Source organism: Leuciscus leuciscus (assembly GCF_965113295.1).
Source record: "Leuciscus leuciscus genome assembly, chromosome: 3".
NCBI lineage: Eukaryota > Metazoa > Chordata > Actinopteri > Cypriniformes > Leuciscidae > Leuciscus > Leuciscus leuciscus.
Genome location: NC_138727.1, coordinates 31469895 through 31489162, shown reverse-complemented (window position 1 = coordinate 31489162; position 19268 = coordinate 31469895). Strand labels below are relative to the sequence as shown.

The 19268-nt window shown below is 37.9% G+C and overlaps 1 protein-coding gene across 2 annotated transcripts in view; it reads left to right on the top strand.

The window, feature by feature from the left end:
* The first annotated feature begins 891 nt into the window (after positions 1-891).
* Positions 892-19268, top strand: part of nt5c2b (5'-nucleotidase, cytosolic IIb) — a 40206-nt gene continuing 21829 nt past the window's right edge. The window contains exons 1-3 of one of the 2 annotated variants that reach the window (XM_082164030.1): positions 892-1007; positions 3018-3141; positions 7351-7424. In XM_082164030.1, coding sequence (XP_082020156.1) covers positions 3038-3141; positions 7351-7424 — 178 coding nt within the window. In that variant the 5' untranslated portion in view covers positions 892-1007; positions 3018-3037. Of the gene's footprint in view, positions 1136-3017; positions 3142-7350; positions 7425-19268 lie in introns of both variants that reach the window. The other variant, XM_082164029.1, reaches the window with a different exon arrangement.

Here is a 19268-nt window from a genome sequence, read left to right as displayed (position 1 = left end):
TTCATATTAGATAATGCATTATCTAATATTAACATATTGTTAAGTGTTATCCAAATTTCTAATTGGCTAGTTCATTCTAATAACGACGAACAATATTTTTTTAATACAATTTATTAATCTTGGCTAATAAAAAAATATGGGAACACTTTATTTTACTTATTTACATATTTTTACATATTTAACATGTATTCTTGTTAATATGTTGCATGAATTTACCATAGTAATAACAGTAAATGATGCTTAATTACATGCAACTAACCCTCAACTAAACCCTAATCCTACCATAACCCTATAGTAATTATTAATTGCACTCTAACAATGACACCTTAAACTAATGTGTAACCAAGATTATAAATATGGTTCATAATAGGCCTATCTCTTAAAGAAATAATTTATGCTATCGTTCACAACAATTTAGATGTGTATATAAAATATGATCATACTTTCATGTAAAAAATAATTATTAAAGCTATGTGAAAATTATAGTTTAAATCTGAATTAATATTATATACGTGTAAAATATTATTTGAACAATATTTAGTTTCTACTATAATTGTTTTTTTTCCCAAGTATAGTAGTACTAGTTTGATTTAAATCCATTTCTTTTTAAAATGTAATCAATTTTTATTTATTTAGTCAGTTCAATCTTACTTGTTTTTATTTTTATTTATTTTTGTACATTTTTACACAGCTTTTCCTCTGACCCCCAGCACTCCCTTTAGTGGCCTCCTTTTGAAAACACCTAAATATGTTTACTAGTTTTAGTTAGCTCATTTAAACTATTGCGTCGTAAGCAATCAGGTAAACAATGATCTACCAGTAGACCAACCATCTTCAAGAGTCTGCCTGTCCCGCCTTCGCATTTCGCCGTCTCCGACTCTGATGTGTTGACAGGTTTCGCTCCTCCTCTTCTGGATGTAGCACAGCGCAAGCACCGCCTCGTCCTGCCCCTCAACAACTGCTTACAACACGGTTATGAAAAGACGAGCTTTTGATTCACATTAACAGTAAGACTTGCAGCTTCACTTTGAGTAGCTACTGCGGCGATTTCTGTCTTATTTATAGGTTATTTCCTGAAGCGATCGCGGTTTACAGCGCTGCCGGTGCACTTGAGCTTTTTGTGCATTGACGGAAGGTGAGTGAGCGAATCGGGTTGAACTTACAGTTGTTGTTGATGTCAACGGTCTGTTTGTAGGCTTTGTGCGAATAAAGGATCGGGGATGTTTGATGCTCTGCGCGAAGCTCAAAATGATGTTTAGCAGTGCGCTGTGTGCTTCAGTCAGGATTTGACGAACTCCAGTCAAAATATATTTTTCCAGAGCGTAAATAAACAAGATACCAGACGCGATACCGAATATTATGAATGCTCAACGTTAATACATCCTTTACACAACAATACTGGTTGATTGTCAAGCTCTATTTCAGCCATTTTCGTGGGAAATTCTATAGCTGCTTGGCCTTAGCCAGTCCATATAACGTCCTCGGGGGCTTTGTCCTTGTCTTTAGCTGCTGAATGTAACTTTTTGTGGTTATGATTGTGCAAAAAAAGCATCTAAATTGGGCAAGCAACAAATTGGTTCAGGTTAGTTGCTTAATGAGTAAGTTTTCATCTCCAGTGTTTTACTGCTGCTGTAAGATTTTGTAAGGAGGTAATGACTTGGCATTACATTTCGAAACTAAATCTGGGTCAAACTATTAGAGTTTTGGGAATACCTAAACTGTACTATTTGTGAAAAAGAGTTTAATATTGCGAAATATAGAGCTACCCGCTGCAAGGTTACCAAAACCCATCAACCTCCAACTTCTCCCATGACAGCTGAACATCCTGCCAATATAAACAACTTTCAGAAAAAAAGGGTTTTCTTTTTTGTGTGTGTCTATTTGGTGTTCAAGGACCAAAAGCTCTCAAAAAAGAAGAAAAACCTTCTTTCTTTTTCTGGTTTTCCCAAATATTCTTATGCAAATCCGTCTGATAGACCACACAAAGCCATTAGCCTAGCTGCCTGCTTGGGGTAGCCTACGGTTTTTGCTTAATAAATGTAAGAGTTTTAACCTACTTTTTTTCAGTTAAAACTTTTTTTCTGTTGTATAGGACATGGAGCCTGTCTAAATGTTTAAGAAAAGAGAAAGAATGATAAAATGCATTTCTAAAAAGCAAGCTGTCCTATTACATGTGAGAAAAATTATGTTAGCACCGCCTCAAGTTCTTTTCAACCCCTACTGTCTCAATGACATCCCCTTTTCCCTCAACATTAGGATCATAATATAGACGGCTGGTGGGAAAATCTCCTTCCTTTGCCCTTAAGGTCTCCAGCTTGTTTGTGCAAGTCAGCCTTTGTGAAGGCCACTGGCCCCAGTTTGCTGACTCAAGCTTCTATGCTGCATGTCATTCATCTTGCTTCAATAGTCTGGATGGTGCTTAATTTTCTTTTCTGAAGTGTAATTTAACGTCTTTCAAGAGAAAGAGGGTAGAACATATCAGGTTAAACTGTTTCCATACCAAGTATTTTAGAAGCATATTGTCAAACTAATTAGGAAGACACTTCTTTTCCAGAAGTATTGAAAATATAATACAAGACGTAGGCTAATAGCCTACCTGTCAAGCTATAAACAAAAAATCGATTTCACAATGACGCTTGCTGTTTTTTTTTTTTTTTTTTACAGTGTCAGAAACAGTCAGACAAAGCATTTCAAGGCTTAATGCTTTCCATTTTAAATTCCTCAGATAATTAAATCAGTCAGCTGTTATTCTTTTCTTTCTTGATTCTGATGCAATTAGATTAGAAGTTGGCACATAAGCGGGCCCAGAAGTTGTGTATTGGCTTGCTTAATAGGTGATAGAATCTACAGATAATAACTAATCCAATCAAATAAATCTAAGTGCATTCATTCTTTAATGGAATCTTTTGGTGCCTAAGATTGATAAGAACAGAGAATCACTTCAAATGCATTGCTTGAGGTTTTTCAATTTTTTTTTTTTAATAGGTATTTAATAGGTCTTTTAAATCTCTTTACAGACTCAGAACTGACAAATTTAATGATGACGACATCATGGAGTGATAGACTTCAGGACTATGCAGACCTTCCGGCAAACATGGATGGCCTGGCAATGAAGAAATACAGGAGAGAGGCCTACCATAGGTATGAAAGAAGAACAGACTGACTGTATTGTATAATGACTAAGGTGCTAGGCTTCCTTTTGAAGGAAATAGCATTTTGAATATTTACAGAGATTTCACTTTCATTCTTTCTATTCAGAGTGTCATTTGTTTGCAGTCCACTCATTTTAGAAGAGCCCATTGAGTCTCAGAGTGTATAATAGTTATATTTGTATACTGAGCATCCCATTAGCACATACTCTATGATTTTTGCATTTTGTATGCTGCTTTAAGAATGTAAGCAACTCTTTCAAGAAAGGATACTAGTATTTAGACAGCAGCTCCACTGGTAATTCGGGATATTCAGCTAAAATAAGAAAAAAGCTACCTAATTATAGGCCAAACCCTGCATCTATATTTCAAACTACATACTGGAAATGGGAATGGTGGAACACGTGACTGAGAAACATAGAGGAGCTTGTGCAACCCCACAAACATCCCATGCAGTGGAGTTATGCAATCTTCAATATATAAAAGGTGGGTCATTCGGTTCTTCGCAAAAAACTGCCTCTTTAATACATGACGTCACACTTGTGGCATTAATCCAACCAAAGGTCATGTCTGTAAGTGTAGTTTACTCTTCCTACTTAACATGAACTTTGACTTTACATTTCTCCGTAGTGAAGCCAAAAGTTCACCGTCTTTTTCCATTATCCAGATAAGTGGGTTGAGATAAGGAAAAGTAAATGTGAGCGTCAAGGCAAGGATTCCACTGTCTGTACAGTCTATTTGAGGTCCAAAGGCAGTGGTGTTATCTGGTGTGTGTGATGTGCAGTGAAACATTTGTCAACTCTCTGAAACTTAGTGGTGGAGCTGTTGAATATATTAGAAAATAGAAACAAGATTATAGTCCATGTATATTGTAGAATGACTAAATCTGTGACCCTTAGTACAGTCAAAGTCTTTTTAAGGTAACTCAGTTCATGAAGCGACCATCTATTGTAACACTCCCAGGCTATTTATATAGGTAATAGGCATACAATAACCTGAAAACCATCCAGGGGCGGATTAAGTTCTACACAGGCCTCTAGGCTCAGGGATTTTCTCAGTGATGCCCCAAAATGTCAGCAACTGCAACCATTCTAAAATATTCAGTCAGAACCAGATTTTTTTTTGTCTGGAATGTTTTGGAATATTTTCAAACGGTTGCCAAAATTTTGGTGTATCACTTGTTGAAATGTCATCATTAAGAAATAGAAATCATTGACCAAAACCAAGCGTGCTGCACAAGCCCTGAAAAGTGAAGCCAAAACATCTTGATCGCCCCCCGGTGACTGGTTCTAGTATAGGTCATAAGCCCCGCCTCCCTGCGTTATTCAACGGGACGTGAGACCAACTAAACAATTAAATTACACTTCAAATATCTTTTTTCCAAATGTGGTTTCTGTCATTTACTGTAGTTTTAACACACTGATGTAAGTTTTTAAAATAAGTTTGTTTTTAGTTAGTTATGCGATGCTATAAAAACGGTGGTGTAACATCATGATTGACAGCTGTGATTGACAGGTTCTCTGAGCGAAGTAGTCACTGAAGCACCAACAGACTTTTTTTGGGGATCTTCGGAGGACTGAGGAGATTGTATTTACTTTCTTTTAACAAGCCTCTGTCGTACTGCAATCAACAGACATCAAAATTGGAGCAGAACGGAGCAGACATAGGCCACTTAAAAAAGTGCAGGGAGAGTGCATTCTGCGAGAGTGAGGGCAGGGCATTGATTTCGCGGCTTTACTTCCTGCTCGCTACTGCGCAGGTCTGGTCCCGAGATCGCTACTGCGCAGACTCAAGTCCCAAGATGTCAGCGCCATATCGGGACACTGGCGGCTTCAGTTCTCACCAATGGAAGAGAGCGAAGGAACGTCGTCCATCTTTTTTTACAGTTAATGACCAAAACAGTAAATGTTTCTCCGATAACATGTTTGGACCATGTCAGGGGTCTATTTCGTGCAAACAACTTGAATAAGCTACAAATATTATGCTAAAGCAGCAATATGTAAAATTTGTCCAGCTGAAATGTCAAGAGACAACTCGTTACCAAAGAACTTAACTACAACTGATTTAATTTATCACCTGAGAACACAACACCCTGAACTGCATAACGAGTTCAATTTCCCAATTGTCCAAATTATTTTTATTTTTTTCGCTCTCTTTTAGTTGTTTATCGCTCTCCACAACGTTGGACACTACAGTAATTCATATGATTAGCCTTTTGCTTGACTAAGTTATTAAACAGCTAATAATGTGTCGCTATTGTTACACAAACCATGTTCCCGTTTGCCATCTCATAGTCAGACTGCTGCTTTCTAAAAAGCAGCATCCTTAGAAACACTTTGAACAACTCAGAACATCAGTGGAGAAAGGCATATAGTTCATCATAACATCGTAATACACATCATACACACAATATCAAGAGAAAAACACGCCGGGATAACCTGGCTTCTCTTGAGACTCCCCTGCTTCAGAGCATAGTAATGATATGATAAAGCCCACCCATATGTTGACGTGATTGCTTACAAGGTAGTTAAGTTAACATAACATGAACACTGCAGTTTTAAGGAGAAAACAGTCAGAAATGGTGTTGACTTATGAATTTGCATATGGTTTGTCTTAAACGTCACATAGGCATAGAAATATAAACAACATTAAAAACTTGATTTTCATCACAGGGGGTCTTTTAAAGCTTTAATTTTCACATGCAAGTTCGTGAGTAAACAAACTCAAAAAGGCGGGACTTCCCAATTTACAGGTGCTATATTTTTTCCATTCATTTCTATACTAGTGAACCGCCTCCTCCCCATTATAATGTCTCTGGTACAGTATAAGTAGCCTATTACAGAAAAGGGCAACAATGAGGATCCATTTGAGATACAAGAGTAATCTGTTTACCAGCTGTCTCTAACTAGTGATGCACACTCTGTTGTCTGAGCCGCTGCGCCTGCCTGGTTCTTCCTGCTGTTGTTGATTGTTCTAGATGTCTTTGAAGGGAAGCAAACAACCCCTAACTCAACAACTGGCATAACAACAGAGAATGCTATAGAACTGGCACAATCATTTTTGCAACAAGTCAGAAATTCAATGACAAGAAAGCAGAGAGAGGGGGCTATTGTTTGAACTGTGGGGGTAACAGGGTGAACAGGGAAATGGGCTTGACAGACCAGATAGAGCAGTGACATCCACTCAGAATGCAGCGCACAGGTTCTACCTGGAAAAGTGAACCATGGGATGTAGTCCAATGTTATGCCACCACAAGGTAGGTTTGATAAATAAATCAAAATTGGTAGTGAAATTTTTTTTGTAGTTTTTTTTTTTGTAGTGAAAATATACTAAACATATATTCAGCTGCTGTGCGACAATTTTGAATTTGTTATTTCATGTCATTGAAATTGCTTCCGGATGCAATATAAACGTTAACACTTTTGTAAAATTATGGATGCAATGGCAGTGCATACACAAATATCTGTCTGTTGTTTTCTGTGATTTATCTCTGTCAGTATCAGATTATATGCATGCACAGAGAGTGATTCAGAATTTCCTTTGTGTTCATATCTTGGCATTAAATATCATGACTTATGGACTAAAGCATAGAGTTGTCAGTGTGCAAAATAAATGCAGATAATCTTGGCACAATCACAGGGAATGGGAGTTTATTTATTGCCTGGAATACTGTATTGGTTTTTGATATTGTTTCTGAAAGGTACCTTTCTCTAAAATGTAAATATATTTATATTTTATACATATATTTGAACATCAGTCTGTGAGTGTTTATTTTTCCTAGTAGATTTTAGCGCGACTGTTTGTTGCTAGGATTAAAAAAAACGTTAAAAAAAGTTAACATGTACTGCGTTACATTAAACTGAGAAGGTTCAAAGCACTTGCATATTGTTGTCCTACTGTTAGTTTAAGTTTAACTGCTTCTATTGTTCTCATTTGTAAGTCGCTTTGGATAAAAGCGTCTGCTAAATGAATAAATGTAAATTTATTTTATTTTATTTTATTATGAAATTATTTAGCATCTGACTGGAGTTTGTCTTAGTCCTGCAGAGATTGATTGATTGAATCGTTTGTTTTATAGACCTGAATTCTTACGAAATTCTGGAAAATCACGGTCTTGTTTTTAAACTTTTTAAATTGGTTCCTAATCCTTGCAGAATATTGCAACCAAACATACCTCTGAATGTTTCCCCTTCTTCCCCAGAGTGTTTGTGAACAGAAGTCTGGCCATGGAAAAGATTAAATGCTTCGGCTTTGACATGGACTACACTTTAGCAGGTGAGGTGTTTCCTACTTTAATTGATGATCACGCATAATTGTTTACAGTCAAACGTCTATTTTGATAGATCCGTCCCTATGTTTATGTCCCTCAAATGGATCCAGTAACACTCTTGCTTAGAATCTCAGGGTAAACATACAGTAGGATTCTTGGGTATATTTAGCTACGCCTCGTCTGGTTTTGGAATCTGGAAAACTGAGGTGATGTCTCTTATACACAAAGGGAAATTAGACACGAAGACACGCAGTGGAAATTAGCGCTGAAAAGGCGTGGACACAGTTGTTTTTGCGGATGACCTTATTGCATATGCATTTGTTGGAGTTTCCCTTTCAGACGCAAACTTTATGGGAGAAGAGTATTTAAAGGGATACTTCAGGATTTAGCATTAAGCTTTGTATTAATAGAGAACCTGTACTATTTTCGAATTACCGTGCTTTCCACCCTCATATCCCCTTTTGTCTGGAAAAAATCCTCCGATGACGCAAAAATTTTCATTTTGCGTCATCGGAGGATTTTTTGGCCAGAGGCTAAAGACTACAGCCAGTAGTAGGGGCTGTCCCACATGTTTTCAGCCCGCCCATTGGAGGTGGGATCTCACTCACAGAATGTACACATAGTATCAGCCATCTTTCTTTGGAAGCTAAGCTAACAGGCTCTTGTTCTGTGGAGAAAGCTGAGTAGTAGGAGAAAGCTGTCCGGCCAAAATGTCCGGGATTCGGCTTTTGGTTTCTGCAGTCGCCATTCATTGTTTACATGCACACCTTTTGTTTCAATCTAACTGAATTCATTCCGATTGGTGAATCTGAATGTAGTGTTTACATGAACGCTAAACAAGTGATCGGTTGATGTGCATTTTAATATTGCTGAGAAAATTCCCACTCCTCCGTGAGAGATACGAGATCGGTGTGTCTAAGTAATCACGCCACCGGCCTCGCGCCGTTCTCCCGCGGCCCTCAGCCTTGTCCTGCTCGCCACAGTAAACATGATGAATGGCGACTGTAGAACGCAAAAGCCGAATCCCGGACATTTTGGGTGATCTAGCCTTCTTGTTTTCAACTGCGCTCTCTAACCGGTAGGCGTGGCTTGGGAGTGGCCTCCTAGGGCAGCGAAGCAAGTGCATTCTGGGAGTTGTTGTCTTTCATCCACATAAGCCAAAAATAAATTTTCTGGCTTTTCTCAGTCTAGAAAGCTCCAAATTCAAAAATAATTTCACATTTCTTCTACATAAATTACTTATTTTAAATACACATTCATCTTTCCAGAGGTGAAGTATCCCTTTAAATAAATCATACAAGGTGATTTACTATTATCAATAGTTTGTGCTAGTCAATTTACTGGTATTTGTACCATTATTTAACGCCCAAAAAAGCATGTCTTAAACCAGATGCTAATTAGCGCTGCTCTTGGTAATTACGAAGGTAATTATGGAAATTATCCAGCTGCATCTGTGTTCTTTAATTTGTGTGTCATCACTAGATCAAATCCAGAACTGTCCAGTCCCATCTGCACTTTTTTGGAATTGCGCTCTCATACTAATTTTCCCTGTTTTGTAAATCTGGCTTAAAGTGTTCTATTTTATGTGATCTAAACCATAGTTTGTCTTGTTGGCTAGGGGCTTAGTTTGTTTAAATGACTATCAACATAAACAAGCCAATTATTTACAGCTTAATATATTTATGACAGTTAGGTGATCCAAGAACCAGAAATAAGAGAGGGTTTGTTTTTTATGGTGCAGCAGTTTAACATGGATCAGATGCATTGGGTTTCCGAAATCCCTTTGCTTTCTGTTATTGGTCCCAGGGACTCAGCTGCTGGTGGCGGATAAAGTCCTCACTAAATCCGGGCTGTGGGCCATGAGAGAGCAGATCAGTTCTTTGACAGTTAGAATTGATGGCTCTTAAGAGGTGGATAGCGTGTATCGTAGCCAACCGGCTAATGTGGCCTGAGCTGAAGGCTTCTCAGCTGTTGACATCCTCCACATTACAGCTGGCTGTAACCAAGTGCAAATGTTTACAAGTTCAAACCCTATGTTGTTTCTTATCCTCTGATCAGGTTGCAACCACAGTTCAGAGGTCCTCAAAAATCAATATCAGTCATTAACAGCAAATTCTTTGGCAAACATAACATACTGTTGTCTTACAATCTTGAGATGTGCTTTTTAGCCATCTAACTTTTAATACATCACTCTTGATAGTTAACCAAAAAATGTACAAAAATTAAATCGATTATTCACCCTGATGTCGTTCAAAACCTGTATGACTTGATTTATTCTGCAAACACAAAAGACGATATTTAAAAGAATGTTTTAACTGTTTTTGTCCATACAATGAAAGTTCCTGCGTTCAAAACAACAATGGGCCGCATTGACTTTATTTAAAAACATGACATTTGAAAAACAAAAAATACATATTTTGAAAAAATGTCTCAGTGTTAAACAAAATAATGAAAGTCATACAGGTTTGGAACATAATGGTGAATAATGATGACATAATTGTAAACTATCGCTTTAAAATTCTTTAATTACCAGTCTATCTTTTATTTATACCATTCAAATATTATACTCTCTCTCAAAAAAAAAAAACGTTTCACTCTTGGTGGAGACAAATTTTCTTTTGACATTACAATGGAATATTAATAGATGTTAGTATTCGTTGTTGATCTCAAATCCAGGCTACAAAGAAGCATTGTACCAAACCATACAGGGTTTTAGGACCACTTTCCAACACAATGCTAGATCCAAGCCCTGTTTAATATTTCCTTTCGCTTATTGAGTCCATTGCCCAACTAAATCCCCTTTGTGATTGGGAACAGTGTGCAAGATAATACCCTGCACGTGTACAGAGCTGTGGAACAAACTCTCCATCTAAGCTTGGTGTTGACAGCTCTTCAACCTGGCAGTCCATTAAATCACAGAGGAAGCCCGTCACCTCTGCATTCTTAGACTAAAGTCTTTTTCACAGGACAGAGAAATAAAACCCTGTTTAAATAGCAGAGAAACATTTACTTCAGAACTTAGATTTAAAAAAAAATGAATTTAGTAAATGAAAGACACATTCAGTACAGTCTATATGGTGTTGTTTAAGAACCTGACAGCAGTCCAAAGTCAACCAGAGGCTTAATGCAGCCAGAACGTGTTAATGAGGGAAAGCTTGATGGACGGACTGAAAGGTTGGGGGAGTTTGTTTATCCTGTACAACGAATATAAATTACATTTTCTTACGAAAGGTAACATGAGCTATGAACTCCAGCCTGACATCATACCCTCATGCTGATCACGTATGCATGTGTAATAATCTGTCCAGGAGTGTATTCGGTGTATGGAGGAAGAAACATGAATCTTCATGGCCTGACTGGACCTATAGGGTGATGCACAGCACAGGCTGTAGAATCTGGAATGACAAATATAAGATGTTGTAAATGGAAGCATGGGGACTTTGGGGAGCTTAGCAAAATACAAAAAGTGTTTTGAATTTCATGTTTTCTGTCAACTGTTACTACTAATCAGTTTACCTAAAAGTAATAGAGTGGACGTAGCCTATTTGTCATATATTATACAGAAGTCTACGACATTATTTATCTGGCATCGTCTTACTGTCATCAGTCATGGAGGTGAAAGCTCTCTAGGGACAGCTTAAATTAGTTATGATGAAGATTTGATCTTGCCCATTAAAACGGGGGCTAACTGGTCTTTACTGGGATTGCTGATCAGTGATGACCAGGCAAGGTTTTGGCCACAGACCAGATAAACCATCTGAACCTGAGCTTTGTCATGTTAGGAGACTAGCAAGCCATCTTTGGTTGGGTTTGGCAAACGGGGTTTGTGAGTTTCTGAAAAGCTAATAATTCAATAAATGAATCTAGCTTCATTCCTGCCAGCTAGGGCTGCACAATATATCGAAATTATCGAAATATTGCAAATCGCGATATGCATATCGCAATGGCTTGCAATAACTAGGGTCATGAACAAAAGACGAAGAGAAAATCACTCACTGCTCTTGGCTAAATAACTTCTGTAGCTTTAATAAGAATCAGTATATATTTCATTCATACAGTGAAAACTAAGTGCTCAGCGTTTTATTTTTACATTTGATTATTCAGTTTCTGTTGTTAAATAAACCTAATGTAGGCCTTCCTGAAACCCTAAACCCTGTGGTTTACACTGATGTTAAAATAACACTTCTTATGCTACAGTAAAACACTGCTGTTTGCTTTCAGAAGTTGTAGGGATGTTTTCTTGTCACAAAAAGAATGTGAAACACGCATGTAGGTTATATAATTTTAAAGATATTTTAAAGATAATTTAAAGGTATAGCGGAGGATCTTTCCAAATTTTAGATAAGACCCGCCCTCTCCATTTTTTGAAAAGTTTGATTGATTCACCAGAATGATTGACAATTAGGAGGACCAATAGTTTAGACTACCCACCAGGAAGTAAAACATCCTCCGCTATACCTTCAAGTTTATTTTACACACTTTAAGATTTATTGTATTGCAAATCGAATATTATTTAATGAGTTATCGCATATCGCAATTTTCTTCAATATAGTGCAGCCATACTGCAAGCGCTGTGAGTTTAACGTCATTTGGGAATGAAATGTGCACTATTCACCTTATTTTCGAACGCGGAAGTAAATATGGGTCCAGTTTCCGGTTTTTGTGCGGCACTTCCGTTTCCTCGCTTCTCTGGGCTAACTAACGATATCGATTGCGAAGGATTATGCAGAGTTGACAGAAAAATGTTACACATGCCTTAGCAGATGAATACAACAAAGAACTAAAGCCCCGCCTCACCCAATTTGGGTACCGGACCTAGTTGAAAACACTCATGCATCTAGCTGGCAGATTGCCAAAGCTTCGCCGGCGCCTTCAGCACCGCCCTAAACACGGTCGAGCCAACGCTGGACTAAGTTAATATATCTATGGAGGTAGGCTATTTTGTCATGTCAAATGTATGAATAATGTCATCAGAATGCAACCAAAGCACATGATAGCAATAAGTAGATGGCTATAAATAATTATAAATCATACAAAATAAATGCCATGATCATGATCATGCCATGATGACTAGATTTTATACAGGGGTTACTATAATGATTTTGTTTCTCCTTGGAGTTTTTATTCAGACTTCGTAGCCCAGCCAGTTTTCTGGTATCGGGTGGTCTTCTGTAGGTCTTGTGTTCACGAAATGAAAAGAACAAACATACGGTCGTTTCTTCAAATGGGCTGCGTGGCGTACGTGTCCGTTATTTCGGCTCCCATGTTAACAGGTTATTTAGAGCTTGCACACTGTCTGCGTGACACGCGCGTCTCAGGGAAAACGCGTGCATGCTAGAAATAGAATCGACGCCTATTATTTCACGCGACATGCAAGCGTTTTGGAAGCGTTTCCAGGCAAAATAGAATATGTTTGTATGTCATTTTGATATGAATACATATTAATAAATGACATTTTGATGTTTGAATTTAGGTTTTGACATAAATGCAGATATAAATGTAAAAAAAAAAATATATATCCATTAATCAAATATTGCACCTGTCAATACAGAACGAATATTCTGTAGCCTATTTTGCCGTCAATACTGCCGACGTTGTCTTTGCTGCTATATATTTATGTTTAACATTAAGTGCCTTCCACAACTCTCTCCCCATATGTGACCCTGGATCACAAAACCAGTCTTAAGTAGCACGGGTATATTTGTGGCAATAGCCAACAAAACATTGTATGGGTAAAAATTATCGATTTTTCTTTTATGCCAAAAATCATCAGGATATTAAGTAAAGATCATGATCCATGAAGATATTTAGTAAATTTCCCACCTTAAATATATAAAAAAATTATTTTTGTGAGTGGATGCAGCACAATCGCCTATAGAAATGGACAACTTTAAAGGCGATTTTCTCAATATTTTGATTTTTCTGCACCCTCAGTTTCCAGATTTTCAAATAGTTGTATCTTGGCCAAATATTGTCATATCCTAACAAACCTAATATCAATGGAAAGATTATGTATTCAGCTTTCAGATGATGTATAAATCTCAATTTAAAAAAAAATACACATAAGACTGATTTTGTGGTCCAGGGTCACATATGTCGAATATATCACCAATGAGGCTTATCATGTCACCTAGCAGCAGCAACGCTGCGTCAGACACGTTTCTGGTGTGCGAAGACATAGAAAACACCACGCAACAGAAACGCCACGCAGCCAGTGTGTCGCCGGTCGTAGGGCGCCTGATTATTAAAATGTTAATGATTTCGATGATTAAAACAGTCCTGCTCCAAGTAAATCTTTCTTTTGTGCCAGTTATTATGACAACCTCTAACTGCACAAACAATCCCGGTCTTCCTCGAAGCCATAACGATGAGTTAGTTGTTACGAACAACGCCCGCCAGTGACCGGAAGTGCCTGACCGGAAGTCTCGCACAAAATACCGTCAACTGGCTGCGTCCGTATTTCCGTTAAAAATAAGGTGAATAGGTTTACTTTATTTGTATTTACATTTGCATAATTTCCAACAGTTTTGTGGACATTTCACAGAAGTTTACAGCATTTCACCAATATTCAAGATTTGACGTGTTAAAAACTCAAAGGTTCGAACCAGGGATGGAAATTAACTTTTTTGTCCACCGGCCACTGTGGCTGGTGGATTTCAAAATCTACCAGCCACTCAATGTTTTTACCAGCCACTTTCTTGTTTTTAACCGACAATGTGTAACTGCATGTGAAAATTAATACTACAAGATCTACAATACTTAAGCAGTTTATTTAATCTCAAGTCTCAATGAAATACTGACATTTTCTCTTTCTCTCTTATATATATTTCTCTTTTTTACCTGGATGTGGCATTTGAATGATTCGTGGTCTTTTATGGCTTCCAGTTTTAGGTTTTTAGTCCCAACAATGAAACTAGGGCTGGGCGATATGGACCAAAAGTCATATCCCGATTATTTAGGCTGAATATCGATATACGATATATATCCCGATATTTTTTCCGCAAAGTGAGAGCAAATGTTCAGTCAAAGTCAAAGCCAAATATGACATGTCACAAGTAGTTTTATTGAAACCGGCTATTTCCACACACACAAGTACTGTCCCCCTTTACTTAACATAAATTGTAAGAATATGACTAATAGTAAAGACTAGTACTAATAAATAAACATTAGGCCTATGCTAAAGCTATTAAATAGCAGTTCCAAACTAGTTTTTGTTAATACAATGTTGGTATGAGCCACTAGAGTCATTTAAAAATATAAAAAATAACACAAAGAAAAATAAAGTGGCATTTTGGGGTTAATATGGAAACGACAGTTACCATGGTGAATACACAATATTAACAATAACTGTTAATGAACCATGGAAACTGCTCCTGGTGAATAGTATGAAAATCATCCCTGCATTACTTTTATTTTGTGTAATTTACAACGTAACGGCGTTGCATGCTCGTAGTTTATTTTGCACTTTATATACAGTGAGGCGATACACAGCGCGCGCCGCCACATTTGCGCGTGCATTTGAAGAGTGTTCGCTATGAGAACAGGATAACGGCTGACGTGACAGGACAAGAAAGTTCGTTTTTCTGAGGTGAAAGACTTTATTTCAGCGTACACTTATGTCCTCTAAAAGTGTCCGCCGTCTGTGTGAAACAGTATATTTTTATTTACCCGCCACGGTGGCCGGTAGGTGAAGCGAATTTACCCGCCACAACACAAAATCACCCGCATTTGGCTGGTGGCGGGTGCTAATTTCCATCCCTGGTTCGAACCTTTGAAAGTAAAGAATTTAAGACAAATATTTGTATTGTAACTTGTAGTATTAGTTGTTCTTGTAAAGAGTGAACCCAAGTATAAACACCCTTAAAAGTAACTGTTTCCATTAGCAGTCTTTGTTCTTTGATCTCAGCGTCAGAGGAGGGAGAAAGTCGTACAAGTTCAAGTCCCAAGTCCCTACCATCGTCTCCGGTCAAATCTCAAGTTGCAGTACACACAAACCAAGTCAAGTTTTTTAGTAACTCATATGTTTAACTTTTCTTTTATATTTTCTATGATTTCTGTCTATAGACTTGAGAAAATAACTTTCCCATTAAGTGCCAATATTTGCCCCCTTCAATTGATTTCCAACCTTTTAAAATGTATGCGTATGTATCTTAGTGGTAGCATGAGTGGCATTTGCACTAAAATTACAAATGCATAAACAATGTTATGAGATTAATGTTTTAAATAAAACAATTCTGAATACAGAAATATGAAATTATATAGAAAAAAAAAGGTGGTGGCAAGTCATTGTCTTAATGAGTATAGAAGCATTCATGTACGTTTATTTTAAAGTGGCTGATTCATTCAGGAACTTTTTTTCAAAACCCTGGATCGAAACCCTTTGTGCTGGCAGAAAGCGATGCATTTTTTTATAATTTTTTCCGAATTGTTGACTTGATTGACAAGTCGACTGTTGATTTGAAGAGGCAAATGTCAGCGAATTACGTTAACAAATTACACTATGAATCTCATGTTAACTACAAAACGTTAATAATTTACTTCTTGAAAGGCCTTGGGCCCTATCTTACACCCGGTGCAATGCAGCGCCAAGCGTGACGCAAGTGTTTTTTGCTAGTTTCAGTCCGACGCAGTTATCCTTTTCACGTCCTGCGCCATGTTGTTTAAATAGCAAATGCATTTGCGCCCATTTGTGCGCCCATAGGTGTGTTGGTCTGAAAACGAGGTGTGTTCTGGCGCATTGTTGGCGCGTTGCTATTTTGAGGCAACAGAAATAGACTGCGCCATTGACCAACTGAAACCTGGTCTGAAGTCAATGGCGCAATATTTTTTTTTGTTATTTAATGAGTGCATTAGTAATGTGCGCCTATAGGCGGGTCCACAACGCGCACACTCTGTTTATTAAACACACAGGGACGGACAGCAGCACACAAACATGCCGAATATTTAAAATAAAAGGATTACAATGTAGAAGATTATTATTTTGCACATAAAGATATGGTGGAATCCTGCTTGTCCCGTAGATGGTCTGCTTGCGCACTTTTACCTCGCACACAAGCAGTTCCGTTTGCGCTCCTGAGACGCGTTTGGCCTTTCCACTATCAAATTCCGTCATGTAAATAGCGAATCTGCCATGGCACGAGTGCAACTGGCATTTAAAGGGAATGGGAGATGAGACTCTAATTGGTTTAACACATGTAAATCCCAAAACACACCCATTACTCATTATGAGAATAGGGACAACCCTTTTAGACCATTCGTCTGGTGCGCAGACCATTTTTCCCGTCGTTAAACTAGCAAAAGTGTATTCAGCCGTGCGCAATTACCATGCGCTTTGATCGTTAAAATAGGGTCCCTTATGTTAAATTTGAAAACATAATTGTGTATGCTTTTGTAAAAAAGCATGATGTTTTGAACATTATATTCTCTAGATATTAGTATTAACTATAAGAAAAGGGTTAGCATATACAGTACCTTTCCATTTTGAAGTGGAGAATGAAGTTCAAGTTTGTGGATACAGCAAATCTCCTTTTATGGATCTGGTCCAAACATTTATATATCCAAAATAAATGATCTCGATTATCTTCTACCTTCTGTATTTGGCGCTCTGCATTTTTGTCTGTGCAATCGCACAGACTCTGATTAGTGGTGCCGGTGGTTCTGTATATTGATGTAATATTGCTGAGGCTTCAATTGAACAGTAGATACATTAATGGTTCATGTTCGGTTTGAGGTTCTGAGTTTTGTCTGTATTTCACAGCAATGTATACTCATAACTTTTCTTTTTTGTTAATAATCATAAACTAATGTCACCCTTCAAACCTTTATCCCACTTTTATGTAGGCCACATATATTGAGGTAGGCTATGGATATTCTGTTTGCAGACCTCAGTAAAAGTGCCAAAAAATGTTTTCCTTTCACCCTAATAGTAGTGTGCTAGCTCAGGGACAAAATTGTCCAAGGTCAACACTGGTATGCAGTTAAGCAAAGAGTGATGATGGGAATAGTGACTGAGGAGGAAAAAGAGGCTCAAAATAGGTTTCACTGTAGCTTCGTGGAACATAGTGAAGAGGAGAGAGAAAAACAGAAAGGGAAGGGGCAGCTGGGTTTATGTACAGCTGCTATATGGGTGGAAGAATCTGGCCTGAGTTAGTGACTCTGTTGGGGTTTGCTTGCCTTTGTGCGCCAGTACTTCTGCCGTGGCTCTGTGGGGGATTGAGTTTTATCCACCTCCCCCTGAACAGCCTGTCTATCATACATCTGTAAAGATACAAGGCCTGGAACAGACCTGAAACTCACTGGATACAATTCTACAAATAACTTGAAGTCTCATTTAAAGGGTTAGTTCACCTCAAAATGAAAATGTTGTCATTAATTACTCGCCCTCATGTCGTTTCAAACCCGTAAGGCCTTCGTTCATCTTCAGAACACAAATGAAGATCTTTTTGATGAAATCTGAGAGCTTTCTGACCCCTCCATTGACAGCAACGCAACTACCACTTTCAAGGCCCAGAAAGGTAGTAAAGACATCGTTAAAATAGTCCATGTGACTCCAGGGACTCAAGTGATTCAACAAAAGGTATTCTCGTTTCATAACATTAAGGTTGAACCACTGGAGTCGCATGGACTATTTTAACGATGCCTTTACTACCTTTCTGGGCCTTGAAAATGGTAGTTGCGTTGCTGTCTATGGAGGCGTCAGAAAGCTCTTGGATTTCATACATAAAAAAAAAAAAAAAAGTCTGGAACGACATGAGGGTGAGTAATTAATAACATCATTTTTATTTTTGGGTGAACTAACCCTTTAACTCACAGATTGGTAAATTGTGGTTGGTTCAAGTTAGTTTGATTGAACTGGAAACAAATAGGTTATGACAGTCTGTATGGTTTAGGAAAATAACAAATGAATTAGTAGAAAAAATATAAATTCAAATTAGATTTCCATAGCTTGTAAATATTTTTAAACAACACAGAGTTTCGGTCAAAGCTCAACAACGGTTTACGACAGAGTGTAGAACCTTTTTTTATTTATTTTTTTTATTGAATGTGTCTTGCAAAAAAACAAACAAAAAAACAAGGAGGTTGTTGTGGTCAAACGTGTCCGTCTTCTGTATCAACGGACCCAGGAGTTCACCCCTGAGGCACTCCTCTGATTCTCATTCCTCACTCTCAAGAGATCCTTCTGGGTTTCTGCCCTTTGACCTGCCATCTCATCAACAACAAGCCTAACAAATTTCCAGCTCTTTCATAACCACATGTAACATGAGCTGAAGTGTCTGTGTACAGTACAGTACAGTACCAACCAGCTTTGCTGAAGCTGTTGTTCTAGACGTGTCTTATTTCAATTTCTCCTTCATGCAGTTGTGAGGATGGAACAACAAATATAGGAGTTAGAGTCACGCAAAATGCCTTTTGTTGCTTAAATACCTCCCAAATCCCTCTGCACTGGCTTGGGGTCTAATTGGGTTTAAAACTTTTAGGGCAAGTGGGTTTGGTTTCACACTGGATTAGATCACAGAGCATACATGGCCCTGCTAAGCCTCTGTAATATGAATGTTCTGGTACCCTCTGCTTGCTCTGCGAAAGGACAAGGTTGAGGTCGACACGTATCACAGGTGCTGTTCCAAAGAGCGCTCCCAGAGAGTGTCTTTAAATACAACACTTACGCTGCCATCCATGCATCTTTCTGTTTTATTTTTGGTCAGTGGTTATTGAGCTCCCTCCCTTCCCTTTAAAATTTTTAATTTACAGAAATTTCAGCCAAAAATCTTCAAAAATGTTAATGTGGGGAAGTGACAGTGGTTGTAAGGCATCATACTAAAAGGCATAGTTCACACAAAAGTGAAAATTCT